Source organism: Penicillium samsonianum (genome assembly GCF_028829775.1).
Source record: "Penicillium samsonianum strain IBT 33392 chromosome Unknown utg000003l_segment0_segment0, whole genome shotgun sequence".
NCBI lineage: Eukaryota > Fungi > Ascomycota > Eurotiomycetes > Eurotiales > Aspergillaceae > Penicillium > Penicillium samsonianum.
In genome coordinates, this window is record NW_026643261.1 from 3,197,975 (window position 1) to 3,223,279 (window position 25,305).

General features: G+C 48.5%; 12 protein-coding genes across 12 annotated transcripts; 7 read left to right on the top strand and 5 right to left on the bottom strand.

The window, feature by feature from the left end:
• Positions 1-94: 94 nt before the first annotated feature.
• Positions 95-988, top strand: N7471_004808 (uncharacterized protein; the record flags this gene model as incomplete). Its single annotated transcript, XM_057277527.1, has 2 exons — positions 95-413; positions 471-988. The coding sequence occupies 2 exons, from the start codon at positions 95-97 to the stop codon at positions 986-988; spliced, it is 837 nt and encodes a 278-aa protein (XP_057137137.1).
• Positions 989-1,399: 411 nt separating this feature from the next.
• erg24B (uncharacterized protein) lies at positions 1,400-3,419 on the bottom strand. The gene is made up of 3 exons (XM_057277528.1): positions 3,230-3,419; positions 2,874-3,178; positions 1,400-2,796 (listed from the first exon to the last, which is right to left on the bottom strand). The coding sequence occupies exons 1-3, from the start codon at positions 3,304-3,306 to the stop codon at positions 1,688-1,690; spliced, it is 1,491 nt and encodes a 496-aa protein (XP_057137138.1). The 5' UTR covers positions 3,307-3,419; the 3' UTR covers positions 1,400-1,687.
• Positions 3,420-3,652: 233 nt separating this feature from the next.
• Positions 3,653-5,372, top strand: N7471_004810 (uncharacterized protein; the record flags this gene model as incomplete). The annotated part of the gene is made up of 4 exons (XM_057277529.1): positions 3,653-4,023; positions 4,108-4,407; positions 4,481-4,607; positions 5,166-5,372. 4 exons carry the CDS (start codon positions 3,653-3,655, stop codon positions 5,370-5,372), a joined length of 1,005 nt encoding a protein of 334 aa, XP_057137139.1.
• A 220-nt stretch (positions 5,373-5,592) lies between these two features.
• On the top strand, positions 5,593-5,943 carry N7471_004811 (uncharacterized protein; the record flags this gene model as incomplete). Its single annotated transcript, XM_057277530.1, has 2 exons — positions 5,593-5,671; positions 5,843-5,943. The coding sequence occupies 2 exons, from the start codon at positions 5,593-5,595 to the stop codon at positions 5,941-5,943; spliced, it is 180 nt and encodes a 59-aa protein (XP_057137140.1).
• Positions 5,944-6,285: 342 nt separating this feature from the next.
• Positions 6,286-9,159, bottom strand: N7471_004812 (putative C6 transcription factor; the record flags this gene model as incomplete). The annotated part of the gene is made up of 1 exon (XM_057277531.1): positions 6,286-9,159. The coding sequence occupies one exon, from the start codon at positions 9,157-9,159 to the stop codon at positions 6,286-6,288; it is 2,874 nt and encodes a 957-aa protein (XP_057137141.1).
• An 889-nt stretch (positions 9,160-10,048) lies between these two features.
• On the bottom strand, positions 10,049-10,904 carry N7471_004813 (uncharacterized protein; the record flags this gene model as incomplete). The annotated part of the gene is made up of 3 exons (XM_057277532.1): positions 10,049-10,163; positions 10,220-10,301; positions 10,364-10,904. The coding sequence occupies 3 exons, from the start codon at positions 10,902-10,904 to the stop codon at positions 10,049-10,051; spliced, it is 738 nt and encodes a 245-aa protein (XP_057137142.1).
• A 2,179-nt stretch (positions 10,905-13,083) lies between these two features.
• Positions 13,084-13,895, top strand: N7471_004814 (bZIP transcription factor; the record flags this gene model as incomplete). The annotated part of the gene is made up of 2 exons (XM_057277533.1): positions 13,084-13,107; positions 13,164-13,895. 2 exons carry the CDS (start codon positions 13,084-13,086, stop codon positions 13,893-13,895), a joined length of 756 nt encoding a protein of 251 aa, XP_057137143.1.
• A 2,472-nt stretch (positions 13,896-16,367) lies between these two features.
• N7471_004815 (beta-glucosidase) lies at positions 16,368-19,075 on the top strand (the record flags this gene model as incomplete). The annotated part of the gene is made up of 3 exons (XM_057277534.1): positions 16,368-16,424; positions 16,483-16,720; positions 16,776-19,075. The coding sequence occupies 3 exons, from the start codon at positions 16,368-16,370 to the stop codon at positions 19,073-19,075; spliced, it is 2,595 nt and encodes an 864-aa protein (XP_057137144.1).
• A 358-nt stretch (positions 19,076-19,433) lies between these two features.
• Positions 19,434-20,486, top strand: N7471_004816 (NADP-dependent oxidoreductase; the record flags this gene model as incomplete). The annotated part of the gene is made up of 1 exon (XM_057277535.1): positions 19,434-20,486. The coding sequence occupies one exon, from the start codon at positions 19,434-19,436 to the stop codon at positions 20,484-20,486; it is 1,053 nt and encodes a 350-aa protein (XP_057137145.1).
• Positions 20,487-20,539: 53 nt separating this feature from the next.
• Positions 20,540-21,991, bottom strand: N7471_004817 (uncharacterized protein; the record flags this gene model as incomplete). The annotated part of the gene is made up of 1 exon (XM_057277536.1): positions 20,540-21,991. One exon carries the CDS (start codon positions 21,989-21,991, stop codon positions 20,540-20,542), a length of 1,452 nt encoding a protein of 483 aa, XP_057137146.1.
• Positions 21,992-22,480: 489 nt separating this feature from the next.
• N7471_004818 (uncharacterized protein) lies at positions 22,481-23,455 on the bottom strand (the record flags this gene model as incomplete). The annotated part of the gene is made up of 3 exons (XM_057277537.1): positions 22,481-22,765; positions 22,817-23,256; positions 23,314-23,455. 3 exons carry the CDS (start codon positions 23,453-23,455, stop codon positions 22,481-22,483), a joined length of 867 nt encoding a protein of 288 aa, XP_057137147.1.
• Positions 23,456-24,140: 685 nt separating this feature from the next.
• Positions 24,141-25,088, top strand: N7471_004819 (uncharacterized protein; the record flags this gene model as incomplete). Its single annotated transcript, XM_057277538.1, has 4 exons — positions 24,141-24,357; positions 24,406-24,762; positions 24,813-24,922; positions 24,975-25,088. 4 exons carry the CDS (start codon positions 24,141-24,143, stop codon positions 25,086-25,088), a joined length of 798 nt encoding a protein of 265 aa, XP_057137148.1.
• Positions 25,089-25,305: the final 217 nt, after the last annotated feature.

Genomic DNA, 25,305 nt, shown 5'->3' on the forward strand with positions numbered 1-25,305 from the left:
AACTAAGACAATGTGTTTGGGCTGCTCGCATGCACCCGAATACCAAACTGGCGATTCTCGAGTTGTTTTTTACTGCAGCCACAAGTGTCAGATAATGGACTGGCCAAATCACAAAGGCCATTGCAGGGACATGCAGCAACGGAAGATACTGCTCCGAGCTGCCCAGATACTGAAGGCAGCTATGTTAGCATACAGAGAGACTGTATACGATGTGGATCTAACCAAAATCGAGTATCGTGATGGGGTCCTCTATCTCCATCAAAATCAAAGATCGGTTTCGTCTCAATCCAAACGTGGTCCCTTCCCAAACCACATGACCGACAACATCGAGCACAAGGAAGCGGCTCTCGTCAAAAGCCAATCCACAGCAGCCATGGCGCTCTTGGGTCCATTGACCAGAAAACTTCTTAGAGGTAAAAGGCCTTTCTAACCCCTACATACCGAAGCGAGGCGTGGCTAAAACAAAGCAGGCATACCCTTGGAAATTGAGACCATGGTCGTCAATATCGGAAGACCACGGGTTCCAACTAGGCTTGTTCCTGGTCCCGATTTGCACGGCGGTCCACACTCGGTGTTGAAGATAGGACGAATCGAGAGCAATGAAACATGGATCATCGATACAACAGGCTGTCAATATGGATTCCGAGATGTGCTTGTTCCATTTGTCAAGTACTTTATTGACAACAAATGCCGGATATTGAATGGACCACAGATTTACGACGCATGCGAGACGAAGGACTTGGACTATTTGTCAACTCTTCATGTCTTCAACAAAACAAAAGCACAACGGCAGGATATGCGACTAGAACGACTAACCCGTCACCATTTTGCCGTCTTCATTTATATGAGTGTGGGTGATAACTTCCTTGTGGGCTCTGGCACCGACTACCAGGGAAAGATTGATCGCTTCGTCAATGAACTCAAAACTCACATGGTTGATTCCATGAGAAAGACAGGTGACAATTTTGAAGATTCTGAAGATGATTGAAGACCAACGGAGAGGTTCATAGCTGGATGTATTTGTTCAGTCGTTTGATCGATTTTAAACTTGTGATTCACTCTTAATATCAACTATGTGAAGAATTGTCCCCTTAGCTCCTCTGCATTATGAGTATTGTTGTGAGAATAGCAGCGAGGAATAACTCGAAGATGATCGTAACGAGCAAGCTATTTTATTCAAGTAATTTCTACCTGGTTACTCAAAATCATCTGTGACTTTCACAGCGAACGGTTCAAGAGTTACAATTTATCACCTCCAGACAGTCCCATATCCGATTCAAAGATCTTAGTTCTTATCATGGCACGCAATGGATAGCGGAGACAAATAGTATACTAATTTGATGTAGGTAATACGATCCAGATCTTCAATTAGTACGTCGGTCTCGCTTTAGCTTTCAATGTTACTTTCAAGTCTAGAATGCGATGTAAGTTCTGAAGAAAAAATACATGTGTCTCTTGGTAAGAACCTGCAGAGTACATAGAATTTGTATCTGCTGTTCTTGTTTTGTCAAAATCTCCTGCAACAACAGAAGTAACGATGGCCAACCCTGGAAGATTGCAATCCAAAGAGTGCAAGCCTATCGTAAAGGTTTTCGCAGGTCAAAATATTAGGGATGATTAATATACAAAAATAAGGCATAGAAAGTAAACTCAAAGGCCTGTGAAAGAAATTCTTGATGGAAATCTCCTAGTAGATTCCAGGGATGATGCGGCTGCGGACGATAGAGGTATAACGCTTCCAGTCAGCGCCATACTTCCTCTCGCACTTCTCCTCATCACGCATCTCACGGTGGATCAACAAGACACCAAAGTAAATCATATAGAAGTACGTGAAGATCATACCCCAGCCACGGATTTCTGGGGTCTGCACGGCTTGCTTCTGGACATCGCCACTGGCTGGGTTGATACTCTCGATGAGAACATATCCCGCAACACCAGTTGGCAGGCAGTAGGCCCACGACATAGTCCAGTCACCCAGGTAGTTGATGTGACGCGCCAGACCCCACCAGCCGGAGATCATCAGTTTGGATCCAGTGGCAGTTTCAATGTACTTGATGTTCTTCACACGGGGGTCATTTGGATCCGTGCGGAAACGGTTCTTCTGGTTATTGGCGCCGCGGAAAATCGCATATCCAACGGCTGTGATACCCAGAACAACGGCCATACCGCTCAAGCCGAGCTCGTAAGGGAAAACAGAGAGATACCGGGTCTGAATGCTGTACACATGAGGCACCCAAACCACGTCGCCGAAAGACAACATGAACCCGAATCCGTCCATGATTACGTCCATGGTAGTCATGATCGCGGGCTCCATGTACAGCGCATCCAGAATGTAGAATGCCTGGAAAACGGTGACCAGCACGATCGAGTCAGTGATGTAGCCATAGGTTCGGTACTGGTGGGCCACATTGGACAGGTTCAGAATTGTCCATCCAAGCAAGCCCGGTCTCATCTCCATGAACACCTTGATATCGATGGTGCGCGATGCCTCGCTAACAAATGGAATGGGCAGGCGCACACGAGGGTTGAGTTCACGGCCAATGAAGAAGTCGTAGAGCATGTTGCCCGTATGGCCGCCAGGTGCCAGCTGTCGTAGGCTTGGATTTGCCTGCCCTGGGGCTGGAACTGTGAAGCTCTTCGCGTAGACGAACAACGCAGCAAAAGAAGAGATCAACAAGTTTGCTGTAATGACCTGAACATAGTTGTCCCATAGGAATGTCCACACCACAAAGTCGGCTCCATAGAGATAAGTGCCCCCGGCGAGGCCCGAGAGGATAATGACGGCAGAGGAGAATGCTATATAATGAACCGAGTCAGAAAAAAAAAACCCTTGTTTGAATATGATGTGCGAGGAAGGACTGCCATTGCCATACCATTGAATTTGTACTTCAACCGTCCTCCGCAGGCCAACACAACACCGTCTGCCTCCTGACCGGGAAGGAAGACCTGCAAGAACAGGCTGAAGGCATAGTAGCTCAGTGTCCACAGTGTAACATTGGTATCATAAAGCGCAGTGATTCCCTCTTCTGGCCAACCAACTTCACGCTTCAATTGCTCGAGCGACAAAGTCGAGGGATTCAGCAGCGACGGCGCGGGACAACCAGAGACATCGTTGCAGACGAAAGTAAAGAGATAGACCAGGATCGGCAATCCAAATACAATACCGAAAGCACCTAGTCTATTGCAAATGTCAGCTCAGCTTAACTCAATTGAAGTAGAAAATACATACGGTCCACCAAACTCATAACCACGCTTCTCCGGCACTGGCTGCACGGATATTTTTTTGGAGTCCTTTTTGGTGGGCATATTGAGGTAATGACTGAGCCAATGGATAGACAAAGAAATAATCCAGGAACTGCCCAAGTGGGGGAGGGAGATCCTTAAATAAGTCCTGGAGCCTCAAGTCGCGTACGACGTCGGATGGTGGGTGTTCCGCGAGATTTGCTCCGCATTGCCCCCAATCACAGCGGTGGTGATGCTACGTAAGCCTCTCTCTCTATCAGCCCTGGACACGGCTACACTCATACACTTTCCTCCTTCACACCAATTCAAAGTCATTTCTATCCTTTTCTCTAGTCTCTCTACATTCCTTGTCCCATTTCATTTCTTTCTCTTCTAAGACTGCCTTGGGTTGACCCCAACACAGCCCACCATGAAGCTCACCAGCTCCGCTCATTACTCCATTTTCCTTCTATCCTCAATCCTCGGTTTAACTAGCGCATCATATTCTTCCCATTTGGATGATGACGCTCCATGTGTTGCCCGCTCCCCGACCACCGGGTTGTATTTCGACCTCAATGCGATCTCATTATCCCCTCCCGAAATGAAGGACGGCAACAAACTCTCGAAAGATGCGCGGAACAACAGCTGGTATGCCAAGGGTCATGACTACCCGGCCAATTTCACAATCAACATCTGCGCGCCGGTCATTGAGAACGTGACGGACGTGGTCGGGATAGAGTCGTCGCGGTGGAAGAACGTCAGTGCATATTACGAGCGGGATAATAAAAGATACTCCATAGGGTATGTCAGACCTCCATCCCAACCGGTCGCACTAGCTGGACTCATTCCCTGCGTACTGTGCTAACTATCCTCGGTCATCTACAGACAACAAGCATCTCAACCTTTCTTCCGCGGCCGCAAACTCGTCCTCAATTATACCAATGGCTCGCCTTGTCCAGCCGACTATAACATGGGCAGTTCCAATGTCTCTACACGCACTAAGTCGACTGTCATGTCTTTCCTTTGTGACCGCGACGCTGCGCCAAACGTGGCCACCGCTTCCTTCGTCGGCACCATGGATGAATGCTCGTACTTCTTCGAAGTCCGCAGCTCGGCGGCATGTGGTGGAATCGCCGTGGATCCCAATGCCGGCGGTTTGGGACCGGGCGGCGTATTCGGTGTGATGTAAGCACCACTTTCTGCCTGTTGGGGAAACACCCAATACCTAGATATAATACATGCTGACCCTGTCCTCTAGTATGGTGATCGCCATCGCTGTATATCTGATTGGTGGCTGCGCCTACCAGCGAACGGTCATGCATCAACGTGGCTGGCGCCAGTGTCCGAACTTCAGCCTGTGGGCTGGCGTTTTCGACTTTGTCAAAGTAAGTATCCTAGCATTGATCCCATGTTGGCCTCGTCGCAAATTCAGATATGGCAAGTTCGTGTCACATAAGTTCCGGGATTCAAATGGGGCAGGACTACCTATTTCAAGGATGGATTGAACTCACTCTAGCTGGTCTGGAGACTAATCGCTTCGGGACATGCGGTTGCGGTTGGCCTGTTCCATTCGTTTCCTTGTTTCTTATCAGGCATAGATCTCTTTTTTTTCTTTCTTTTTTTTTGGGCATGTTCACTCCCGCTGAATTTGATCCTTTCGATCTGCGAGCGCCTGTGTTGATCACGGCATGTACATTTTCATATGTTTGACAAGATGTCTTGATTTGTGAAGTGGACTGTCCCTTGGGTACTTGTCAATGGACTTGTCATTTCATCTTCGGGGTCCCTGGGAGACAGCTCCTGCATAGTCACTGCTCCTCTTGTTTCATTAGACGGATCGCATCTTCTACTGCATGTACTTTGTACTTAGATGATGTATTGCAGTTGCGAGCCTCATTGTTTGGAACATGACGCTGACCACTTCTTTCTTTCTGCACCAACAGGACATGTTCGTGATTATCTTTTCCTCGCTAGGAAATCTCCTCCGTTGCAAGGGATCCCCCGCGGGCAATGGCTACACCCGTGCGGACTCAAATGGCCGCGGTGGTTTTATCGGCGCCATCGGAGGACGGGGTGGACGCGGTCAGAGCCGTGACGTGGATGCCGAGAACAGGCTCATAGATCAACTGGATGAAGAGTGGGATGATTAGTGGATGGTTGCTTTTGCTTTCTTTTCTCTGGCTTCCCTTGTCTTATAGCGACTTGTGTTTCCCATACCCTTTCCCTACACTCCTTTTCGTCCAGTGGCAATTATGGCCACTTTTGTTTCTCACGTCGTTCAAACAATGAATTCCGAGGCCTTCCTCCTTGTCTGGTTATCTGTGATTCAAATATTTTCCCTGTTATCCAACATATTTTGTAACTGTTTACATGCCTCCCGAGGTGGGCTGGATATATATCCGCATTTGGGACCACATACCATCTCAATTCCTTCATATTGACTTACAGGGTTGTTCAAATGTGAACGGGATCGGGACTAAATTATGAATTAGCCTGTCGCATTACATCTACCAACTTCAATTGCACATACCTACTCTGTACTTGATGTTATTTCAATGTGGACCATACCCGTGAACCAGCAAGCGAACATAGTCCCCACAACGCGCACCTAACCATACAGCTAGCATCATTGGTCTAGTGGTAGAATTCGTCGTTGCCATCGACGAGGCCCGTGTTCGATTCACGGATGATGCACAACAATTTATTTTTTGCTCCTGCTGATTTCTTTTGTCGTAGGGAGAAAGAAGTTAATCGCTTTTTTTTCTCTTAGAGTATCGGAACATTTTACAAGGATTGTAATGACTAACCAAGGAAATCAAGCCATTAAATATGGATATTTGGAACTTGCTCAAAAAGAAAGGGATATATACATGTCGGAGATGAGACAATAATATTTACACAAACCAACACAAATGGGGTGATAATACGAACAGCAGCGCGAAAAGTAACAGACCCCAGCCCTAAAAGTCCGACTCCAACCTTTTGCAATCACTTGTAAAGAAAACTCAAACACCACGTAGCAGTCATCGAGAGGCATTGGCCAATGGATAATACCCGACCTGATCACGGCCGTGAGACTTTCATACTCGAACCGGTTAAACCAAGATCATATGCGCTTAAAGGCATGCCCCCAGCACCCCCGAAGCCAGACATATCCACAGAGGGGATCCCAGATGGCGTGCCGCCGCCATTGCTTCCCCCAGGTATGGGAGCCGAGGGCGGAGCTTGTGATGGTGGGTTTCCACCGCCGACAGGGTCAAGATTGAAGGGTAGGAACCACGCGCTGGGCTGGTAGAACTCGCCCATTCCAGCAGGGGCGCTTGGGTCCAGATGGCCGGTGAACAGTGTTTGATCTGGGTTTTGTGTTTCGACGCCACTGAGCGGCGGGATAGGAGGGTTGTTTGGGACGAATGAGGTGGGGTCGAATTCGGAAAATGAACCGTAGACGAATTGTCGGTCTAGTTGCGGTAATTGGTCTGGCGGGATACTGAAGTCGAATGGTGGTTGGCCGAATGACATTGGCCGGGATTGTTGGAACATAGATGGCTGTGGGAATGCACTGCCTGGAACACCTGGGGTGTTTCCCATGCTCACTTCCATCATTGATGGCGGTGAAGTCTGGTCCATGCCTGGAGCTCCATCTGATAGCTTGCTGTTCTTGCGGGATCGCGATTTGCGGGGTTGATTTGGCTGTGGAGTAGGAGAAAGGCCGGCAAAGAAATCTTCCACGCTTTGGAGGTCAGGTTTCTGGCCCATGACTGCGTCTTCGCCAGTTTCTTTGTGTCGAGTATCGGGATCCTCCCAATGCACTCTTGACACCCCATGGGGATACTTGTCGAACCAGTCACCATATTGGAACATGGGTGTTAGCGATGCGCCATTCTGAGTTGCCACAGAGCCCTTGATAGCTGCATCAGCGAACTGCCGATACCGATCCTTGGCACTCTCAACCATATAGTGGAACATGCCCCAGTACTTTTTCATTTTATTGAGATAACGGTACGTATGCCGGAGGTTCTCCTTTGACCGTGCCTCCAGCTGGACGTTCTTCGAGAAGATCCCCCAGATGTGGACTGTACTTGCCGAGTAAGCGCAGTACCCAGCAAAAGGAACAGTGAGGGGATAGGCTGAAGCTCGATCAAAAAGCACCGAAATGTGATGCGCCGCTTCCACCGCGGCTCGACCTGCATTACTGAGGAAGGACTTGGGCATATCTCTTGGTGGACGGCCCCCCGGAGACAAGGGAATGGCGAACTGATTGAGAAACAGCATGTTTTGATGCATGATGATGTGGAGGAAAATGAACTGATTTGCAATCTTCTCCGCTGCATGAATTTGAAGATTCTCGTAGGTGAAGGTGAAAGGTACCGGAAGAGACGCAGAGAAATCCTCAATTTGCCGCTTAAGTTGCATGTACCCTGACTCTGGATGCCAAAGTGGATATGCGTCCTTTCTCTTTCCACCCAGATTCAGGTAGTCAACAATGCGCCCCCAAATCACGATAGCGCGAATAATATACGCCGAGACACCCATGTTTTCTTTAGCATTAGATAATTGGCCTGCATTTTCAGGTACGGGATTAATAACACCGCCGTCAAGATCTTCGGTTGGACCCGGTATCTCCATCTGGAAGTGAGGTTCCTTGATAGGGAGCTGTATTTGTAGGAACTTCTCATTTCCAATAGGCGGCCGTTGACTTCCAGAAGAGTTATACCGATCCATCAAGTAACATGCCCACATAGTCCGGCGGCGGATTTCTTGATCAGTGAAGCTCAACTGTGAGCCGTTGCCATTCTTCTGACTGAGTAATGGATCGTGATCAAGCTCTTGATGGAGCTGCAACGCATATGCCATCCGTAATGCTTGACCTCCAAAAGACCAACTTCGTCCACCATGACAGGTTCCAAACTCATGAAGACCAAGGAGTAAGAAGACTGTAAGAATGGTAATGTTCGGCTCGTCATGCCGGCTCAGAGCGATGGCCGCAGCAGGATTAGCCCAGTTTTCCCCACGTAAGAATGGCGGATCTGAGTTCAGCTGAGGGTGTGTGGAGAATCGCGCGGATACGGCACAGACAGCAAGGATTAGGACAGGAGGAATTGTGCCGGCTTTAAGCCGTCGCATAAAGCTGGGTTTGTGCAATAGGAGGTATGACTGCCCATAGACGCAATCAAAGAACACCTCCGCAAGATGCTCCTGAATCTCCAACGATGGCAAGAACTCAGCTCCTTCGGTGAGAAGCCCAGTGCCATCGGTGGATTTGACTTCGCGATTCACTGGGAACGTCTCGTGTGGTGGGCGGCCGCTCCCACGTGTCCATTCATCCATTTCTGCCGCAAATGCCTCCTCCGCACTTCGTTTCTTCTGTGCCTTTGACGGCTGAACCGAGGCGGAAGGTTTGACAACCGATCTTCCAATGGAAAGCATATCCCTCGTCTCCTCCTTGGGTATTGTCTTGATTACGCGATCTTCCATCCTCTTCAGGCGCTTGTCCAGCATAGCCATATAATCCGTGCGCGGCGCCGCCTTCCGTGTAGTGACCTTATACACGCACGGAATTCTCGAGCGCGTGCAATGTTTGCAGGCAGGCTTCTCGCCCGAGCAGCGGATTTTCTTGCGACGGCATGCGATGCATGCCAGCGGCAGGCGCTTCCGCTCCTTCCCGGCCTTGGTCTTCATCTCGCTCCAAGCCGGTTTATCGTCGTCGTTTAGATGTTCAAAATTGGACTGGCCGTTGCCGGCGTCGTCTCGTTGGTCTAGCGTGCCGTTGTCCGGGCCCCCCGCGGGGTCGACTGTTTGTGTGCTACCGGGATCACGGGAACTTGCATGGCTTTGGGTATCGAAGTCCTCGAGAGCTGCTGCCGCCTCCTCCTGGCCTAGATCAAAGCTGACAGCAGGGGTTTTCGATGGCGATTCGTCGGAATCGGGTTGGATCATGACGGGTGCGGATACCCCAGGACCCAGGCCCGAAGCATCCTTCGGCACGGTCGGGAACAAAAGAAGGCGCTTCCGATATAGAGCGCGAGTTCGTTCGGGAGGAGGTAAATTTGGGGTGAGATTTGAAGGGCGAGGAAGCGGGAGGAGAGTCAGAATTTAGGACAAAGTGAAACGAAGGCCCCGAATATGGGGAAAGGTTCAGCGGCGAATGGCGGCTTGGCAAATAATTCGGCCACTGGCGGCGCCGATATTACGGAGACTCGATTCACAACCTTTCTATATTGGAGTATGAAGAACTAATGAAGTTTGCTCTAGCTCATCGAAAACCCTTGAAGTAGAGGCAAGTAAGTACCTACGTAATCGATTTGAGGTTACATGCCGGATCTGGAGGCTTCGCCCCAACCTTATATCACCCTTGAGCTCTTATACTATTCCCATATAGTTCTAGGTCTAGTAATATATCTGAAACCTAATTCCCCTCGAGTCATGAATATCGAAAGGAGACTCATACTACCTTCATGGTTATACTCGTATTATAATGTCCGGCTCTTCCAAAACGGACCCGAACACGTAGAACAACAGGACAGCCGGATTGACATCTGGGCTAGCATACCGGAAGCTTGACAGGAGACTAGGACTAGCATGCAGCTACATGTCAGGGGGAGCCTTACTGAGTAGCCAACCTTGGAATATGATAAGGTATTCATTGATCATCTCGAGTGCATTACGGAAGCAGACCTTACTTTTTCTCTCATACTAGCCATCTCTAAATTCCACCTACCCATAAATAGGCCGAAGTCATCCAATTTTTTATAAAGCAAGCTCGCTATCGTCATTGCACGTGTCGCATTTCTGCACGCAAGCTATTCGCTAGTTTGCGCGACTGATCCTAGGTGGATTTAGGGCGGCCGACCTTCTGGCGCGGTGTTGCGAGCTCAAGCGAGTTCAAAATCTCGCCTCCGAGAATATAGATGTTGTAGCCGGGGAACACGAGCCACATCCCACTAAGTAAAATTAGTTTTCTGATGTTTTGTGTAAACATGCACTAGACAGAACTTACTTAGGGACAATCCAGTAGAGGAAGAGAGTGAGCGGTTCGTTGTGACCGATGTTCTCGAAGCCAGAGAAAACCTCGTTGAGCCCTATTTATTGTGTTAAAAGTTGAAATCCAAAACACAAATCTCAGGCAATGAATGTAGCTTACAGTAAAGGATAGTCTTGCTCAGGGTCATGACAGACGCTGTGTAGGCGACCAGAAGCGCGGTCGCACCAATGCGTCCAGCGACCACCTTGTCCCCCTTCAGCAACCAGGTGAATCCCTTGGAGATCTTCTGCGATCCGCCAGCTCTCCCAACCGTCGATCCATAGTGGTAGACAATCCAGAGATAGTAGATGTAACCGATAGTCTCGAGGATATTGAGGATAGTCGTCGCAGCCGTGAAGCCATTATGCGCATTGAAGGCGGGCCAGCCGTAGATATAGTCGACCTTTCCGTACAGCGCGTAAGGTGTCCAGATAGGAGAGTGCAGCCTTCCACCGGGCATGCTATGTGGTCGCAACAAGACATAGCCTGTGTCCCAGATGACCAAGGGAACTGAAACAACGAGCCAGATTGTCAGTGCAGCGGCAGGCGTATGGGTCCATTTGCGCGAATTGGCGCTGGTGGTAGCTGGAGGTAACTTGGACAGCTCTTTCCCGGCCTCGGGGGAGGGAAATTCGCGGGGATGGTGTCGCGTGGAGACCATGATGGAAGGGTTTGCGATACAGTAATGTGAGGAGTTGAATGCAATTCTAATGATATTTACTGTGAGGGGGAAAATGTCCAGGTAGAAACTACAAGTTGGGCGCAGAGAAGGAATGCCGGGGGGTACAGCTCAGGCGCGACTGACGGCCAATGACGTCGAGGGTGACCGTTTGCGATCTGCAACCGATTATTTGCCTCTCGCGCTCGCTTTCGTGAGTTAGAAAACTGACTGCATTGTAAATTCCGTGAATCCCCTCGAAATGGGCTCTAATACTTAGTGGCCAATCTCTACATAGTATACATTCTGCCTGTTACTGGACCTGATCGGAACATTGTTCCAGATACAAGGAAGATTTAATTAAACGTTTACCTATGAGCTTATGAATAGTTACCTCTTACCTAGGTAAATACATATGTAGTATGTATGTAGCAATGTTTGTTTTTGAGATATGTAGAGTGTACATAAATTATTAACTAGTTAAATAGTTAGTTAATGTACAGTACATATGTACCTGTAGGTAACATGCCTGAAGCTGGGCCCGATGGATAGATACATCACTCGTTCTTTCTGCTTTTATGTTGTATTTTCCAATTTATAACCATCAGACAACCATCAGACAACAAACTTGGAACTCTCTGTTTTATTTATTTTGCCCTGGCATGCCTACTAAGTTCACCCAGATTGAGGAATACCTGACTTGATATAGAGATCAAGCATCTATACTATCTGAAGCCCTAGTCGGAAGAGAGGTAAAGATTGGCAAAACAACGCAGAGCCGTACTCCCCACTCAGTAAGGGCGTTGCCGTAGCCATTCTCCGTCGGTTTAGAAAGCACAAATACACCAACTAGTACTTGAGGTGGATTGGGAAACATATCGATCCTCCTACTTTCTCTCTTTGCTCCCTAGTAGCCAGATCACTAAAACTCGGCTAGGGAAGGTCTAAGTAAGATTGGACACCTAAGGAAATCCCACCATCAGATTTTTATATCTTTCATCTTTTAGATAGGAAATATTGCGTGAAGATAGGTCTTCTGGTGAACTACCACTAGAAGTGGTTTCAAAGGAGACCTGGGGGATTGTAGTTATACCAAGGTCCAGAGTATCAGGCTCCTCGGATATCCCATTGTATGCGTGAGCCTTCCATCGTAGGTCATCCGGGGTTAAACCAGGGCCCAAGTTGAACCACCTAGTGATGATAAGTGCTACATTGTCCCCATGTTCTTGGATGGCAAGTTCGAAATCTGTCTTGCATTTGTCGCAGTTGCTTCTCAATGGGAGAATGGTTTGTTTGTGGTGTATGCTGTAACAATAGGCCTAACCAGTTTCAAAATCTTTGAACGATTCATGTGGGAGCAGATTTTGAAGATTTGTAGGGGTTCGTCAACGGGCACGAACAAGTCTCCTTTCCCTTGTTTAACAAATATAATATCCTGGATTCGTAAGTATAGACCTGGTGTAGGTGGCTTGGGACAGATCCGTGCTTTGATAGAGAACAAAGTGGTCGACGTATCATGTTCTGTAATTTCGATATGGGCGAGCGATTCAGCGGTAATACCACACCGAGGACCGCAAGAGAATATTCTCAGACAATATCTCGAAACGAGAGAAAGATCTAGAGAGTCCAATGCCGCTTCTGAATTTATCGACGGGATGCTTAATCAATACCATAGAAGAGGATTCCGAGTTGAGTCGTATATACATACCTAAGTACATTTTGTATGTCCAGTCCATGGGTTCCTATTAAGCCTAAAATGTGTATATCCCTATAATAAAGTAAGACAACTATAAATTAGGACCGAGGTGGGTAGAAATGTAGGGCAAGCATCATTGCTTGACACATTCGACAATACCACACAGTGAGCAAAGTATATTTCTCAATACCAATAACCGTAGGAAGATTTAATATGGAATCAAATAACGCGATTGCTCTATGAAACCAAATAATGCTACTTGATTCGGCTCCATAGCAAGGTCCACGTGACCGCCAAATCGCAGCCATAAAAACCAGGCAACAAAGCGAAGCATCATTTCTCCGAACTCGAAATTCAAAGGAGGGCAATGTCAAACTGTCTGCCACCACATCTGCCATACAACCACTCATTATAACGAGTGCTTTGAATGAGAAGGTTGACTGATAGGGAACTCTGTCATGCTCTACACCTCTGGGTCAGCTACTGATGAATTCAACGAAGGACCAGAAGGTCAGTCACATCTGTTTAAGTAGTTGCGGCCACTGCATGAAACCTAACTAGCTTAGAAGAATGTTGAGCGACTTGCACGGGTGCGTGAGAACCAGCGCAATAGCCGAGCCCGGAAGCAGGAGTATGTGAATGAGTTAGAGCAGCGTCTCGCAGTGTGTAAAGAACAAGCCCACCAAAAAGACATCGAGCACCGACTGGCAACGCAAAAGGTCGAAGCCGAAAATCGGCATTTAAAGGATCTTCTGGGATCACTGGGAGTTTCGAGTGCTTCTGTCCAGCAGTATCTACAGGAAGCGGATACGGGAGCAAACACCAACCGGAAGGTTGCTATCCCTGCTATTCAGCGAGCAGAAGGAAACAATCCTCTGTCTATATCACGTCGGGATACTCGCAGATCAAATTTGTCGATGGCAGTACCTCGTGTCCACAAAGAGGAATCAGAGACAACTGAACTGCCGACAGCGGTCAATAGTACATGTGCCTCGACAGTGGTAGAACCAACAGATCAGTCATCGAAGCAAACCCCACAAGAAGAAGATCCGGCTTTGTGTGGATGCCGGTCCGAGAGACAAAATCCGGAAACAGTATCGGATGAAGATGTGCTCAATTCGACGCTGTGTGCTATTGCAGAAGAAATGATCAATCAATACAATACCAAAGGAATTGATGTTGATGAGATTCGACGAAGAATTTGGTCTGGATTCCGAGCAGGTGCAAATGGCACAGGCTGCAGAGTTCAGAATCACATTCTGTTCCAAGTGCTAGACGATATCAGCAGTGATGTTTGACTTTGGCATTGGTATTTGAGTGGACATGCTAGTTCCAGCTGTGTTTGAATTTGAACAAGGGAATGAGGATGGGGGCTACAGTTGTTCCCAAGAATCGCTTTCAACCCTGTCATCTTGTCATTTGCAGCAGAGTGAGCCTTGAGTACAATAAGTTCGGTCCAGATCCCGCCAATGACTACTAGAACAACTTCTCTGTTATGTTGCATGGCTCCTCGGCCTCAGACCCCGAATGGGACGATTCTATGTCTGAAAATCCTACCCAAGATGTGGGACCACTCTACACCAACAAGCCCGTGCAGGATATTTCTCCGGCCCGACCCCACGCTCAGACGGGGAAATGGCAACAATACCCCGACTTGCAGGTCTAAACGCAGGACCGAGAACGAGACCCGCATTTTGCGAGCTAGAGCATGACCCATAGCTATGGCACTTGCTATGCCAATGACGCCAATACGTCTCATATTTTCTGATGTAACATCCCGGCCACAAATAGCTGCTGAATGAATGAGAACCACGCAGCTAAAATCAAATCCACTTAAAAGGCACAAGCCCATAACGCTAATATCCCGCAAAGCAAAATGGCACTCGCACGACCCCCCGGACTGCCGAATCCCCAACCGGCATTAGCGTTGGAACTCAACAATATTAAGCCGTAACACTGATGATTGGCCGGAAAAAAGGGAAAATATGACAGCCCGGCGGTGCATCCCGTCAGGGATCAGCGGGTTCTCCATATAAAGTTCTCCATATTGCGGGCAGTAGAGTTCTGGAATAGTCCGACTTTCTCTTTGGGCCGGTGACTTTCAAGCGTAGCAATACAGAGTAGTATTTAGCCGTCGGGGTTTGAGACTTGCATAAAGTAAAATGGCCGACGAGATAGCAAAGTTTGCCTAGGCTTAGACTAGCAGTCTGGCCTAAGCCGAGAGATCGGGAATGCGGGGGTTCCGTCCGATGCCGGGGCGTAAGTGTGGGGAGACTCTCGGTGGGGGGACAATATTTCGGCGGAGGGGGACCGGGTATGCAGCACACGAGTGTTAGAAGTTCCATTAGGCAACCATTACTGAACATTAAGTTGTAAGTACAACAGTATTGATGCCCCGAAAAGAATACTGGTCCGATCGAGAATGCGCCGACTTGGCCAAGTTTTGATCAGTCCGATATTGATTTACCGCCTTGGCACGAAGAAGTCTTACGATCGGAAGCATATGTCAGACGCAATGTTTTGCCAACAAATAGATTGGAAAAAAAAACAAGTCACAATTAATCACCCAAGCAGAGACAGTCGACATCCCTTTGGAGTGCGGGTCTCCCGCACTCCGGTCTCCATGATAGCGAAAACGCTTAGCTGCGGATGGCGCAGCCCGTTGTGAAAGATATTTGTGTATGAAAATGGACAAAGCAATTATTATGTTAGAGAAAAGCATAGGTTGTTTTGCAGCCGCAAAACATGGAACACAATGAAAAAACAAAAATTAGGTTAGGATTGCTACCTAGGATTGCTACCTTGGTACCTAGAAGCCGCCCTGGATGGTCCAGGTCCGCTTCCCCACACTTTCGGAGTGACGCAATGAAAAGGGTTTCCCCATTCGGCAGGACAAGCGGGGATCTGTTGGGCATGAGAAAGCGGTCAGATCAGATTAGAATCTTGGAAGTCTCTGTCCACGGGCATATTCAGTTGATCAGGTGAGATTGATCAGGGGAGGGTCTTTACTACAGAATGGTTGGGACAGCCGATACCAATATGTGTAGTTGTACTCTGCCTAGGTGTATACCACAACATATGAAGTTGAACTCCGCAAAGTCACCAAAGACCGTTCTGTTTCTTCAATATCCAACGGATAATTAGAATTAGCGGGGAAGCGGCACGAGCGCGGTGGTGCGGTACGGCATGAGATGCCGACGTTTAGCCGTCCTCGTACACCGAATCGAAGCAAGGCGATGGATTCAAGGGGAATCAATAAGCCCTCCAGGGCTGGAGTGTATGTTGTGTGATGTAAGACGGAGGGGCTGGGTACCAAGGTAATGCTGCCCAGGTGTGATTCTGATGATGTCCTTCCAAGGGGAAAGGGGGTTGACTTCTCACCCTGTGCTTCTCCTTGTCCCCTCTACCAGCCACAATTGTGCCTTATGTCCCCTTTCAAGGATGAGTGTGTCTCCAACTTTAGAGTAAAAATAAGTCATAGCCAATAATAGGACACGATATAATGTGATTAGTGGGATAGTGCATACACTGTCGATCTTTTTCTCCATTTTCTATTATTTTGATTTCGATTGATTTAATTTTATGGAGTAAAATAAAATATTATACGCTATGCACACTATTACAGCCCCTGTGAGCAATCAGCAAACCAACCATTTAAGATCTCAGTCTTCCCCTCCGAGATCTGTGACTCGTTCCTTCCTCACGCCTTTTTCTGTCAACAGCTCTTTTTGTGCTGTCTCTGTGAAATCCTCTCTAGCAGTTTCGCAGCAATGAAGTTTTCGTGGCTTGAGGTGGCCACCTTGACGGCCTCAGTGGCCAATGCGAATGTGAGTCTAATCTAAATCGTTAAATAATATCACTGCTAATCAAGTTGCGTCAAAACAGTCGCTGGCTTCTTCTCCTCCATACTATCCCTCCCCATGGATGACTGGCGCGGGCGAGTGGTCTGAAGCATACACACGCGCCGTCGAGTTTGTCTCTAACCTGACACTGGCTGAGAAAGTCAACTTGACAACCGGTGCTGGCTGGGAGCAAGAACGATGTGTTGGTGAGACCGGGGGCATTCCCCGACTTGGCATGTGGGGAATGTGTATGCAGGACTCGCCATTGGGTGTGCGCTTTAGTAAGATTGCCCCGAATAAGCTTGACGGTGCAGTTGACTAATGGAACTCGAACAGGTGATTACAACTCTGGCTTCCCCTCTGGTGTCAATGTTGCCGCAGCATGGGACAAGCGACTTGCCTACCAGCGTGGTATGGCAATGGGCGAGGAGCACCGCGACAAAGGTGTGGATGTGCAATTGGGTCCTGTTGCTGGGCCTCTGGGCAAGTACCCCGATGGCGGTCGTAACTGGGAAGGTTTCTCGCCTGATCCCGTTTTGACTGGTGTGATGATGGCCGAAACCATCAAGGGTATACAGGATGCTGGTGTCATTGCTTGTGCTAAGCATTTCATTGGAAATGAACAGGAGCACTTCCGTCAGTCCGGCGAGGCTCAGGGATATGGGTACAACATCTCCCAGAGTGTGAGCTCAAACATTGACGACAAGACTATGCACGAATTGTACCTCTGGCCATTCGTGGACTCCATCCGTGCTGGTGTTGGCTCTGTCATGTGCTCCTACAATCAGATCAACAACAGCTACGGTTGCGCGAATAGCTACTCCCTCAATAAGCTGCTCAAGGGCGAGTTGGGCTTCCAGGGCTTTGTTATGAGCGACTGGGGTGCGCACCACAGCGGTGTTGGATCTGCGCTGGCCGGTCTGGATATGTCTATGCCCGGCGATGTCATTCTTGGCAGCCCTTACTCCTACTGGGGAACCAACCTGACCATCTCCGTTTTGAACGGTACCGTCCCCGAATGGCGCGTCGATGACATGGCTGTCCGAATCATGTCTGCTTACTACAAGATTGGACGTGACCGCTTCCGCACTCCTCCTAACTTCAGTTCCTGGACCCGCGATGAGTACAACTTCAAGCACGCTATGGTCAGCGAGGACTGGGGCAAGGTCAACGAGCGTGTAAATGTCCAGCGTGACCATGCCCAGATCATTCGCAAGATTGGCTCAGACAGCACTGTCCTGCTCAAGAACAAGGATGGTGCACTGCCCCTTACCCACAATGAGAAATTCATCGGCATTCTGGGAGAGGATGCAGGCTCTAATGCTTATGGCGCCAATGGCTGCAACGACCGTGGTTGTGACAACGGAACTTTGGCCATGGGCTGGGGTAGTGGAACTGCCAACTTCCCTTACCTGATTACACCCGAGCAAGCCATCCAAAACGAAGCCCTGGAATACAGCAATGGGCGGACCAACGTCTTCGCTGTGACTGATAACTGGGCTCTAACGGAGATGGCCGCCCTTGCCTCCCAGGCTGATGTTGCCCTAGTTTTCGTGAACGCCGACTCTGGCGAGGGATATATCAACGTTGATGGCAATGAGGGTGACCGCAAAAACCTGACACTTTGGAAGAACGGTGAGGAAGTGATCAAGACTGCTACTCAACACTGCAACAACACTATCGTCGTGATTCACAGCACATCCGCTGTTCTGATTAGCGATTGGTATGACAATGACAATATTACCGCTATTGTCTGGGCTGGCTTGCCAGGCCAGGAGAGCGGTCGCAGCTTGGTGGACGTACTGTACGGTCGCATCAACCCCGGCGGTAAGACTCCATTCACCTGGGGTAAGACTCGCAAGGACTACGGCCCTCCTATCCTCACAGTGCCCAACAACGGTGCCGATGCTCCTCAGGATAATTTCGAGGAGGGTGTCTTTATCGACTACCGCCGTTTCGACAAGGACGACAATGAGCCCATCTACGAGTTCGGTTATGGTCTGAGCTACACCAAATTTGCCTTCTCCGATCTCAAGGTCACCCCTCTTGCCTCCGAACACCACGAATACAAGGCAACCGCTGGAAAGACCAAAAAGGCTCCCATTCTCGGCGAAGCTGGTAAAGCCTCGGATAACCTGTTCCCCGAGGGGATTACCCGCGTCCGCCAGTACCTTTACCCGTGGTTGAACTCCACCGACCTGCGTGCTTCGTCCGGTGATCCTGACTACGGCATGGACTCTAAGGACTACATTCCTGAGGGGGCTACCGATGGTTCTCCTCAGGACCTTCTCCCCTCTAGCGGCAACTCCGGCGGCAACCCTAGTCTGTTTGAAGACCTCTACCAGGTGACTGCTACTATCACCAACACCGGCTCTGTGACTGGTGACGAGGTTCCTCAGTTATACGTCTCCCTTGGAGGCGATGATGACCCCTCAAAGGTCCTGCGCCAGTTTGACAGAGTCACAATTGCCCCTGGCCAGACCCTCCAGTGGACCACCACTTTGACCCGCCGTGATGTCTCTAATTGGGATGTTGCCTCCCAGAACTGGGTGATCTCGGACGCCCAGAAGAAGGTGTATGTCGGCAACTCATCCCGCAAGTTGCCTCTCTCGGCCGACTTGCCCTCGGTTGAGTAAATATTCTTCTTTTTTCTGGAATGAAAATAGGAGGATACACATGTCCACATGAGTCATTCTCTTGAGGTTGTACAGCCAGCATTGCGTTTTTGCACATATTTTTTTCTTCTCTTTTTCTCAAGACATGCCCGCTGTGACTAATTTCATAGTTAATGAAACCCATTAATATTTCTTATCCGATCTGTTCATAGAAGTATAAAATTGTGCTCCCGATGACGTGGATCTGTCGGCTGTACCCGCCAGACAATAGCCTATCTGCAGAACTATACTTCGACTCTGACATAAAAGCCATGTCATCCATTCAATCTGCCTCCAAACCTATCTCTAACACAAATTAATACACCGACAAACCCATAAAATGCAAGCCATCCGCGTCCACCCAGCACCACCCTCCGCAACACCCTATTCCCCAACCAACCCCGCCCCAACAACAGCCCTCCACAACGACACAATCCCCATCCCAACTCCGACAGCCCCAAACCAGCTCCTAATTCATATCAAAGCAACGACCATAATCCGCGACATGCTCACATGGCCCGAGACATACTCCCAACCCTACGCAATCCCAGGCCACGACTTCTCAGGCACAGTAGCATCAGTCTCCCCGGGTTCAACAACAACCCTCAAACCCGGCACCGCCGTCTTCGGCATGACATCCTCAGAACGCGCCTCAACATGGGCGTCGTATGCGCTCGTCACGACCGACGAAGTCGCACTCAAGCCAGCGGGTCTCGGGTGGGAAGAGGCCGCGGCATTACCGCTTAGCGCGCAGACGGCGTACGAGGCGCTCTTTGTTCATGCGGGTCTTCCGCCTCCGCTTTCGGGCGGGCGTGCGCAGTCGGAACCACAGCGTCAGCAGGAGCAGGATTACCAGCAGGCTCGTCAGTTGGAACAGCGTGTGCTTGTTACCGGTGCTGCCGGTGGGGTTGGAATTTTTCTCGTGCAGCTTGCTGCCCGTGCTGGGATGCATGTTGTTGCGGCTAGTGGGTCTGTTGCGAGGAATGGGGCGTTCTTGAAGGAGTTGGGGGCTGAGGAGGTTGTTGAGTATGCGGATTTGGAGGGCGGTCACGAAGATCGGTTTGATGTTGTTGTTGATTCGGTTGGTGGGGAGGTGCTGGAGAGGTGTTGGGGGGTTGTGAAGGAGGGAGGTGTTTTGGTATCTGTTGATTCGGCGAGCTTTGATTTTGTAGAGGTTCATGCGAAGCGCGGGTTGAGGAGGGATGGGGTTAAGGCGTTGTTTTTTATTGTTGAGGGGAGTGCTGAGGTTTTGCGCGCGCTGAGTGAGTTGACGGCGAGGGGGGAGTTGCGGTCATTTGTTGCTGCTAGTTTTGGGATTGACCGTGTGAAGGACGCCTATGATTATGCTAATGGGAGGTTTGATGGTCGAGGGAAGGTTGTGCTTACAATTTAGCTTATCAGTATTGTAGCAATTCCAAAACTGCCAGTGGTAGTTCTATGTAGAGGTTAAACCATCTGGGGAGTATAATCTTTCCCTGGCAAGCTATCATAACGTATCCACCGTTCCTGCGGTGGCTCTGTCTGTAGCTGAGTGACCCATTCCTTAAAGGAAACACCAGCTCGCTCAGCGTCGAAGCCAACAATTATCGAATTCGGCTCGGAATATCCACTCAGCTTGCTCAAATTATCGCGCAAATGCAGACGGTGGCCTCGATAACCGAGTTGTTGCAAGGAAACAGACCGTAGCGAGAATCTGTCTCCGAGAAAACCCCAAATCTTTCGCCAAGCAGCGTTGCTCTCCTTATTTATCTCTGGAGAGTCCCATTTTGACAGGTTATGGCTAGTGTCGGTGTCCATTGGGGCTGCACCCCTCAAATTCAAGGACTGCAGGGAAAGAGTCCTCAAAGTTGGCATTGTGGTGCGCAAAAATGCCTTGAAGGTATCATAGGTGATTTCAGTCCAATAAAGATTAAGTTCCACTAGCTGGGTAAAGTTGATACGCTGGGAGAGGTCGATGAAATAGTGAGGGCTCATTGCACCGTTCCGGTCCCATTGTGAGAATGTTAGGACCTTGAGACTTGGTGCAACCATTATAGGGATATCGATGAGATATCGGAGTGTAGAATCATCTGCTTGTACTTCCCAGACGCAAATGCAGAGGTGCAGATGTTCTAGTCCTTCCAAGGAGGAAAACAGCGATTTGTGAGTGAGTTTCAGTGTAAGATCTGAAGGTGGCAGAGCACAATGGTCATCGTTGCATATGTCTAACTTCTTGAGTTTCCTGTTCGAGGCAACCGCTGCCTCTAGGAGAGCCGAAAAAGCTACAGCATGGTCCTTAGCCCTGCTCTTCCAGAGGTTGTGTATGGGTTTTCTGGCGTTCAATCCGAATGGCTTGAATCCAAGCTGGCGTTCTAACCCGCGCCAGCCGAGGAACCGGACATCAGCCTTTGCAATTGGATTTGAATTACGGAAAAAGTCAGAGTCCTTAAGTTGCATTCTAATGACAGTGAGGTTCTCAAAGCGTGCCACGCATTCTTTGAGGACGTTGTTAAGAGTATCGGATTTGACGATGTTGAGATGATCTGCCACTAAGGCCTGATATGCAGTGTACTGAGCATTGATCTGGGCGACAGTCTTAGGCGGCCTGTCTCTATGTGAAGTGGTGCAGGACTTGAAGGCATGAATATCCATCTTATAAAAGCCCCCGAACAAGGATGGTACAACCCATAACTCTTGAAATCGTGCTCGGAAGTTATCGTTTGCGGCAAGCTCTTCCAATCGACGAAGACTGTGACTGGTGAGGATCAAGCCGACACTCTTGCAATACCGGTCCGCGAAAGCATCCAGCGACTTCGTGTACACTGCAAGGCAGGTGGATCGAAACGCAATCCAGTCGCGCAGCTTCAGATAGCTGCAGATGTCACATACGAGCTCTGTGGGAAGTGTTGCAACAGACATCCAGACGGGTATTCTATGTTGAGTGAGGATGACAGAAATACTGTTAACTTAGGTGCATCTGAGTGGGTGTAGACATCATGTGATTGGACAGGGGGTTTGTAAAGAGTTGATGCCTCAGGAATAAACTTTCCGATTCACTCAATCCAAATTGCACTTGTGGATCTCGTACGAGTAGCGGGAATACATTTTGGTGCTGTCGTTGGAATAGATTTGGAGAAATTGGAGCTGAGTACACAGCTGGGATATTGAATCGGAGAGAAGTCATCAGCATTACCTACATCACTCCTCGTATTGTAGAGTAGTAGATGGGACCATAAAGCATGAAGCAATACAATTGCATTAGAAAGGCTGAAACCGTGAAAGAAGGGAGGAAAGAAAAGGACTGTAAGCGTCATTTACGATAAAGAGATTACGGAACTATGAGAGATTTCAAACATTCCTATTGTCCAACGTGCCCGCCGTAGTTACAAAACGGGAGTTTTCAGCAATTTACCAAGCCAAGGGTCCTATATCCGTATTATAGTCTTTCTCCTCAATTGTAGCCGTATGATAGAGATTCCTCTCAGTTACACGGTAACTCTCATCGTCAGAGCTACCGCAGGGAGCAGGCAGCTCTCTAATTTGACAGCCACTCAATTGATAGACAGTAGGTGTAGGCCAAGACGCGCGTGACAGTATCTTTCTGTGAAGAGCAACTGCCTGGTCGATTATATTCTGGACCTGGCCAATGATCCGGTGTCGCTCGTTGTCCCAGGAGAATACCTTAATTGTGTACTAAAAAGAGATGTCAGTAAAGAGTTTGCTCAGGCTTCCAAGGTTACCTACCCGACTTTTATTGGTCAGATGTATGAATACCCATTTTGACCCGTCAGTTATAACACCGTAGATAACTGCGTCCCTTTCTGCGAGCTTACGAGCATGGTGAATACTCGACATATTTTGAAGCAGAGCCCAGCTCTGAGACACCGGACTGTTAGACTTCATAACAATCATATTTGTTTCCAGCTCCCAGCAGTGGCCATACCACAAAATGTAGTCAATGATATCCTCTGGAGCTGGACTCTTGTCGTCTTCCCTTTCTAGCATGAGTATCCGCTTCCGAAAGCTCCAGTGGGGCGATTTCAGGGGCCCATGGGGATCAAGTGACTCTTTTTTGATACTGTCTGCGAGAAGCGCGAGGAGAAGTGATTCTATTCTCATTGGGAACAACGGATGTGTACTACCCTCCTGAGCGGTGACTAGCTCAAGATCGTCCCACAAGCACGCTAATCAGATGTTAGCAAGCAATACACAAAGCCAATGGATGATTAGCTGAAACTCACTGAGATAATCTGGGATGTTCCAGGTGTTTCTTGCATTGAGTTGCCTCTTATTCCACCACCTAGTAGGCAAGAGGCCAAAGGCCTCCACTACACTTTGGTGTCCCTCAGTCGTCTCGATCATTGCACAGTCTTTTTCAATCATTGCAAATGAATTGTGTAGAGTATTTTCAACGGAATGACTTGAAGAATGAAACGCTGAATAAAGTTAGGTAATTGAGGAGCAGAGCTAGGAGGTCTACTGAATAGGAGGATTCTAGAACAACTTGAGATGAAGATGAGAAGGTCCATCTAGAGAAGAGGGAGTAAACGGAGGTGAAATGACTCAACAGTCCATGTGCTTTTCCCTTTTCTAGAAACGGGGGTTGTAACCTTGGAACCTCGGAAGCTAGACAGAAAATTAGCAAGCCATCCATTACTTACATATATGTAGGTAGGTGTTAGGCTCCATATCCCTGGCTATACATGAAAAAGTCGTCTATATGTTTTATGCTTATTGGTGCTTTTTTTTATATATTTCCAGCTATAACACTGAGAAAAGGGAAGAAGGATATCGATAAAGATATCAAAAAAAGACATTTAATAACCTTGAAGGCATCAAATATAGTCCCACGAACCTTACTAGTAAAAAGATCCATGGATAGATACTGCTGATGTACTAAGCCTTTCAAAGAACCTTGGAAGCCCTGAAGGAAGGTTCATAAAGTGTCGACACCTGCCAGCTTTCCGACTTCCTGCATCCAAGGATATTTTCTTCCCTCTAACTTACTTTCACATCTTTTCCTTCTTTCTTTCAACTCACAGCCGTTGAACTTCTCTTTTTCCTAGCCATGGAGAAAATTGTTGAGTCTCGAAAATTGAAGCACAAAGCTCTCGAAAACCAAGTACGTGCCAAGCGGAAGAAATTGAAAAAGATGCCTACAATCGCCATTACCGACCTTGATCCCAGTGAAATTCCGCATCACTTTAGCCTCACTCACTGTCCGCCCACCGAGTTCGAACTTTCCCCCAGCAAGACCGAACAGGCCTCCCTTCCTCCTCATCTGGGTAAGTTCGATTATTGATATGAATATGTGTTTACCCTAACTTGTATAGACTCTATCCTCGCAGACTATGACATGGCAACCGGTGGATCACCTAAAAATGAGGCCCTGATACGATCTCGCATTGATGTGATTATCCTGACAACTCTGGTTAAGATGAAGCGCGAGTTTCTTGCAAAGCCCCGTACCTCCGTTACCTCCTCATCACTCAAGTCTGTTCACCTTCAATTCGAACGCGAGATAAAATTCGTTTGGAAAAGCGGTAAACGACGAGTGAGACTTGCCGGCATCGTTGACTACTCGCTTTGGTATGGTATGCCTAACGACTACGCCACTAATATGGCCATGGTCGAGGCAACGCAACCCCACTTAATTAAGCAGGGCGTATTCCAGTGTCTTGCCTACATGGGTAAGTGATTTTGATTTACATTATACGTGGGTTAGTGCTAATATGAATAGCAATGATCCACAAGACGAGGAAGCAGGCCAACGTTCCAGACACGTCAGTGTATGGAATCGCAACGGACAGTTTCGAGTGGGTGTTTATCAGGATTCGCCCAAATGGGGAGGTGAGAGATCTTGGTGAAATATTTGCTATAATATTACTAATACATTTTCTAGTATGTCAAGAAGTCCTACGAATGGGCGCTCAGTTCGCAAGAGATTGTTTCGATGCTGGCAAAAATTTTCGCTCAAGCTGCGGGATTCGATCCCCAGACCGGCCACAAAGGGTAGAGCTATGGGACTAAAACGGAGGTCTCAACTCCGTTGGAGCAGCTGAAGTCAAAACGAGAAGATATGAGGGCTAGAGCGTGTTATATAGAATTTAGGCTTGGATGTAGCTAAGGAAACGTAGTTAGTATGTGATTCTTCGTTCTTGGCAACGGTAGCTAGGTCCAATAATGAAAGATCTTTACCATTCCATGAGGTTCTCCTATACAATTTACAACAG

Bases quoted from the DNA above. Each gene is read 5' to 3' on its own strand.
- erg24B (XM_057277528.1), bottom strand. From the start codon at position 3,306: ATGCCCACCAAAAAGGACTCCAAAAAAATATCCGTGCAGCCAGTGCCG. The intron at 3,179-3,229 runs GTATGTATTTTC...CATTTGCAATAG, and splicing joins GGTTATGAGTTTGGTGGACC to ACTAGGTGCTTTCGGTATTG. The intron at 2,797-2,873 runs GTATGGCAATGG...TTCATTATATAG, and splicing joins GTTGAAGTACAAATTCAATG to CATTCTCCTCTGCCGTCATT.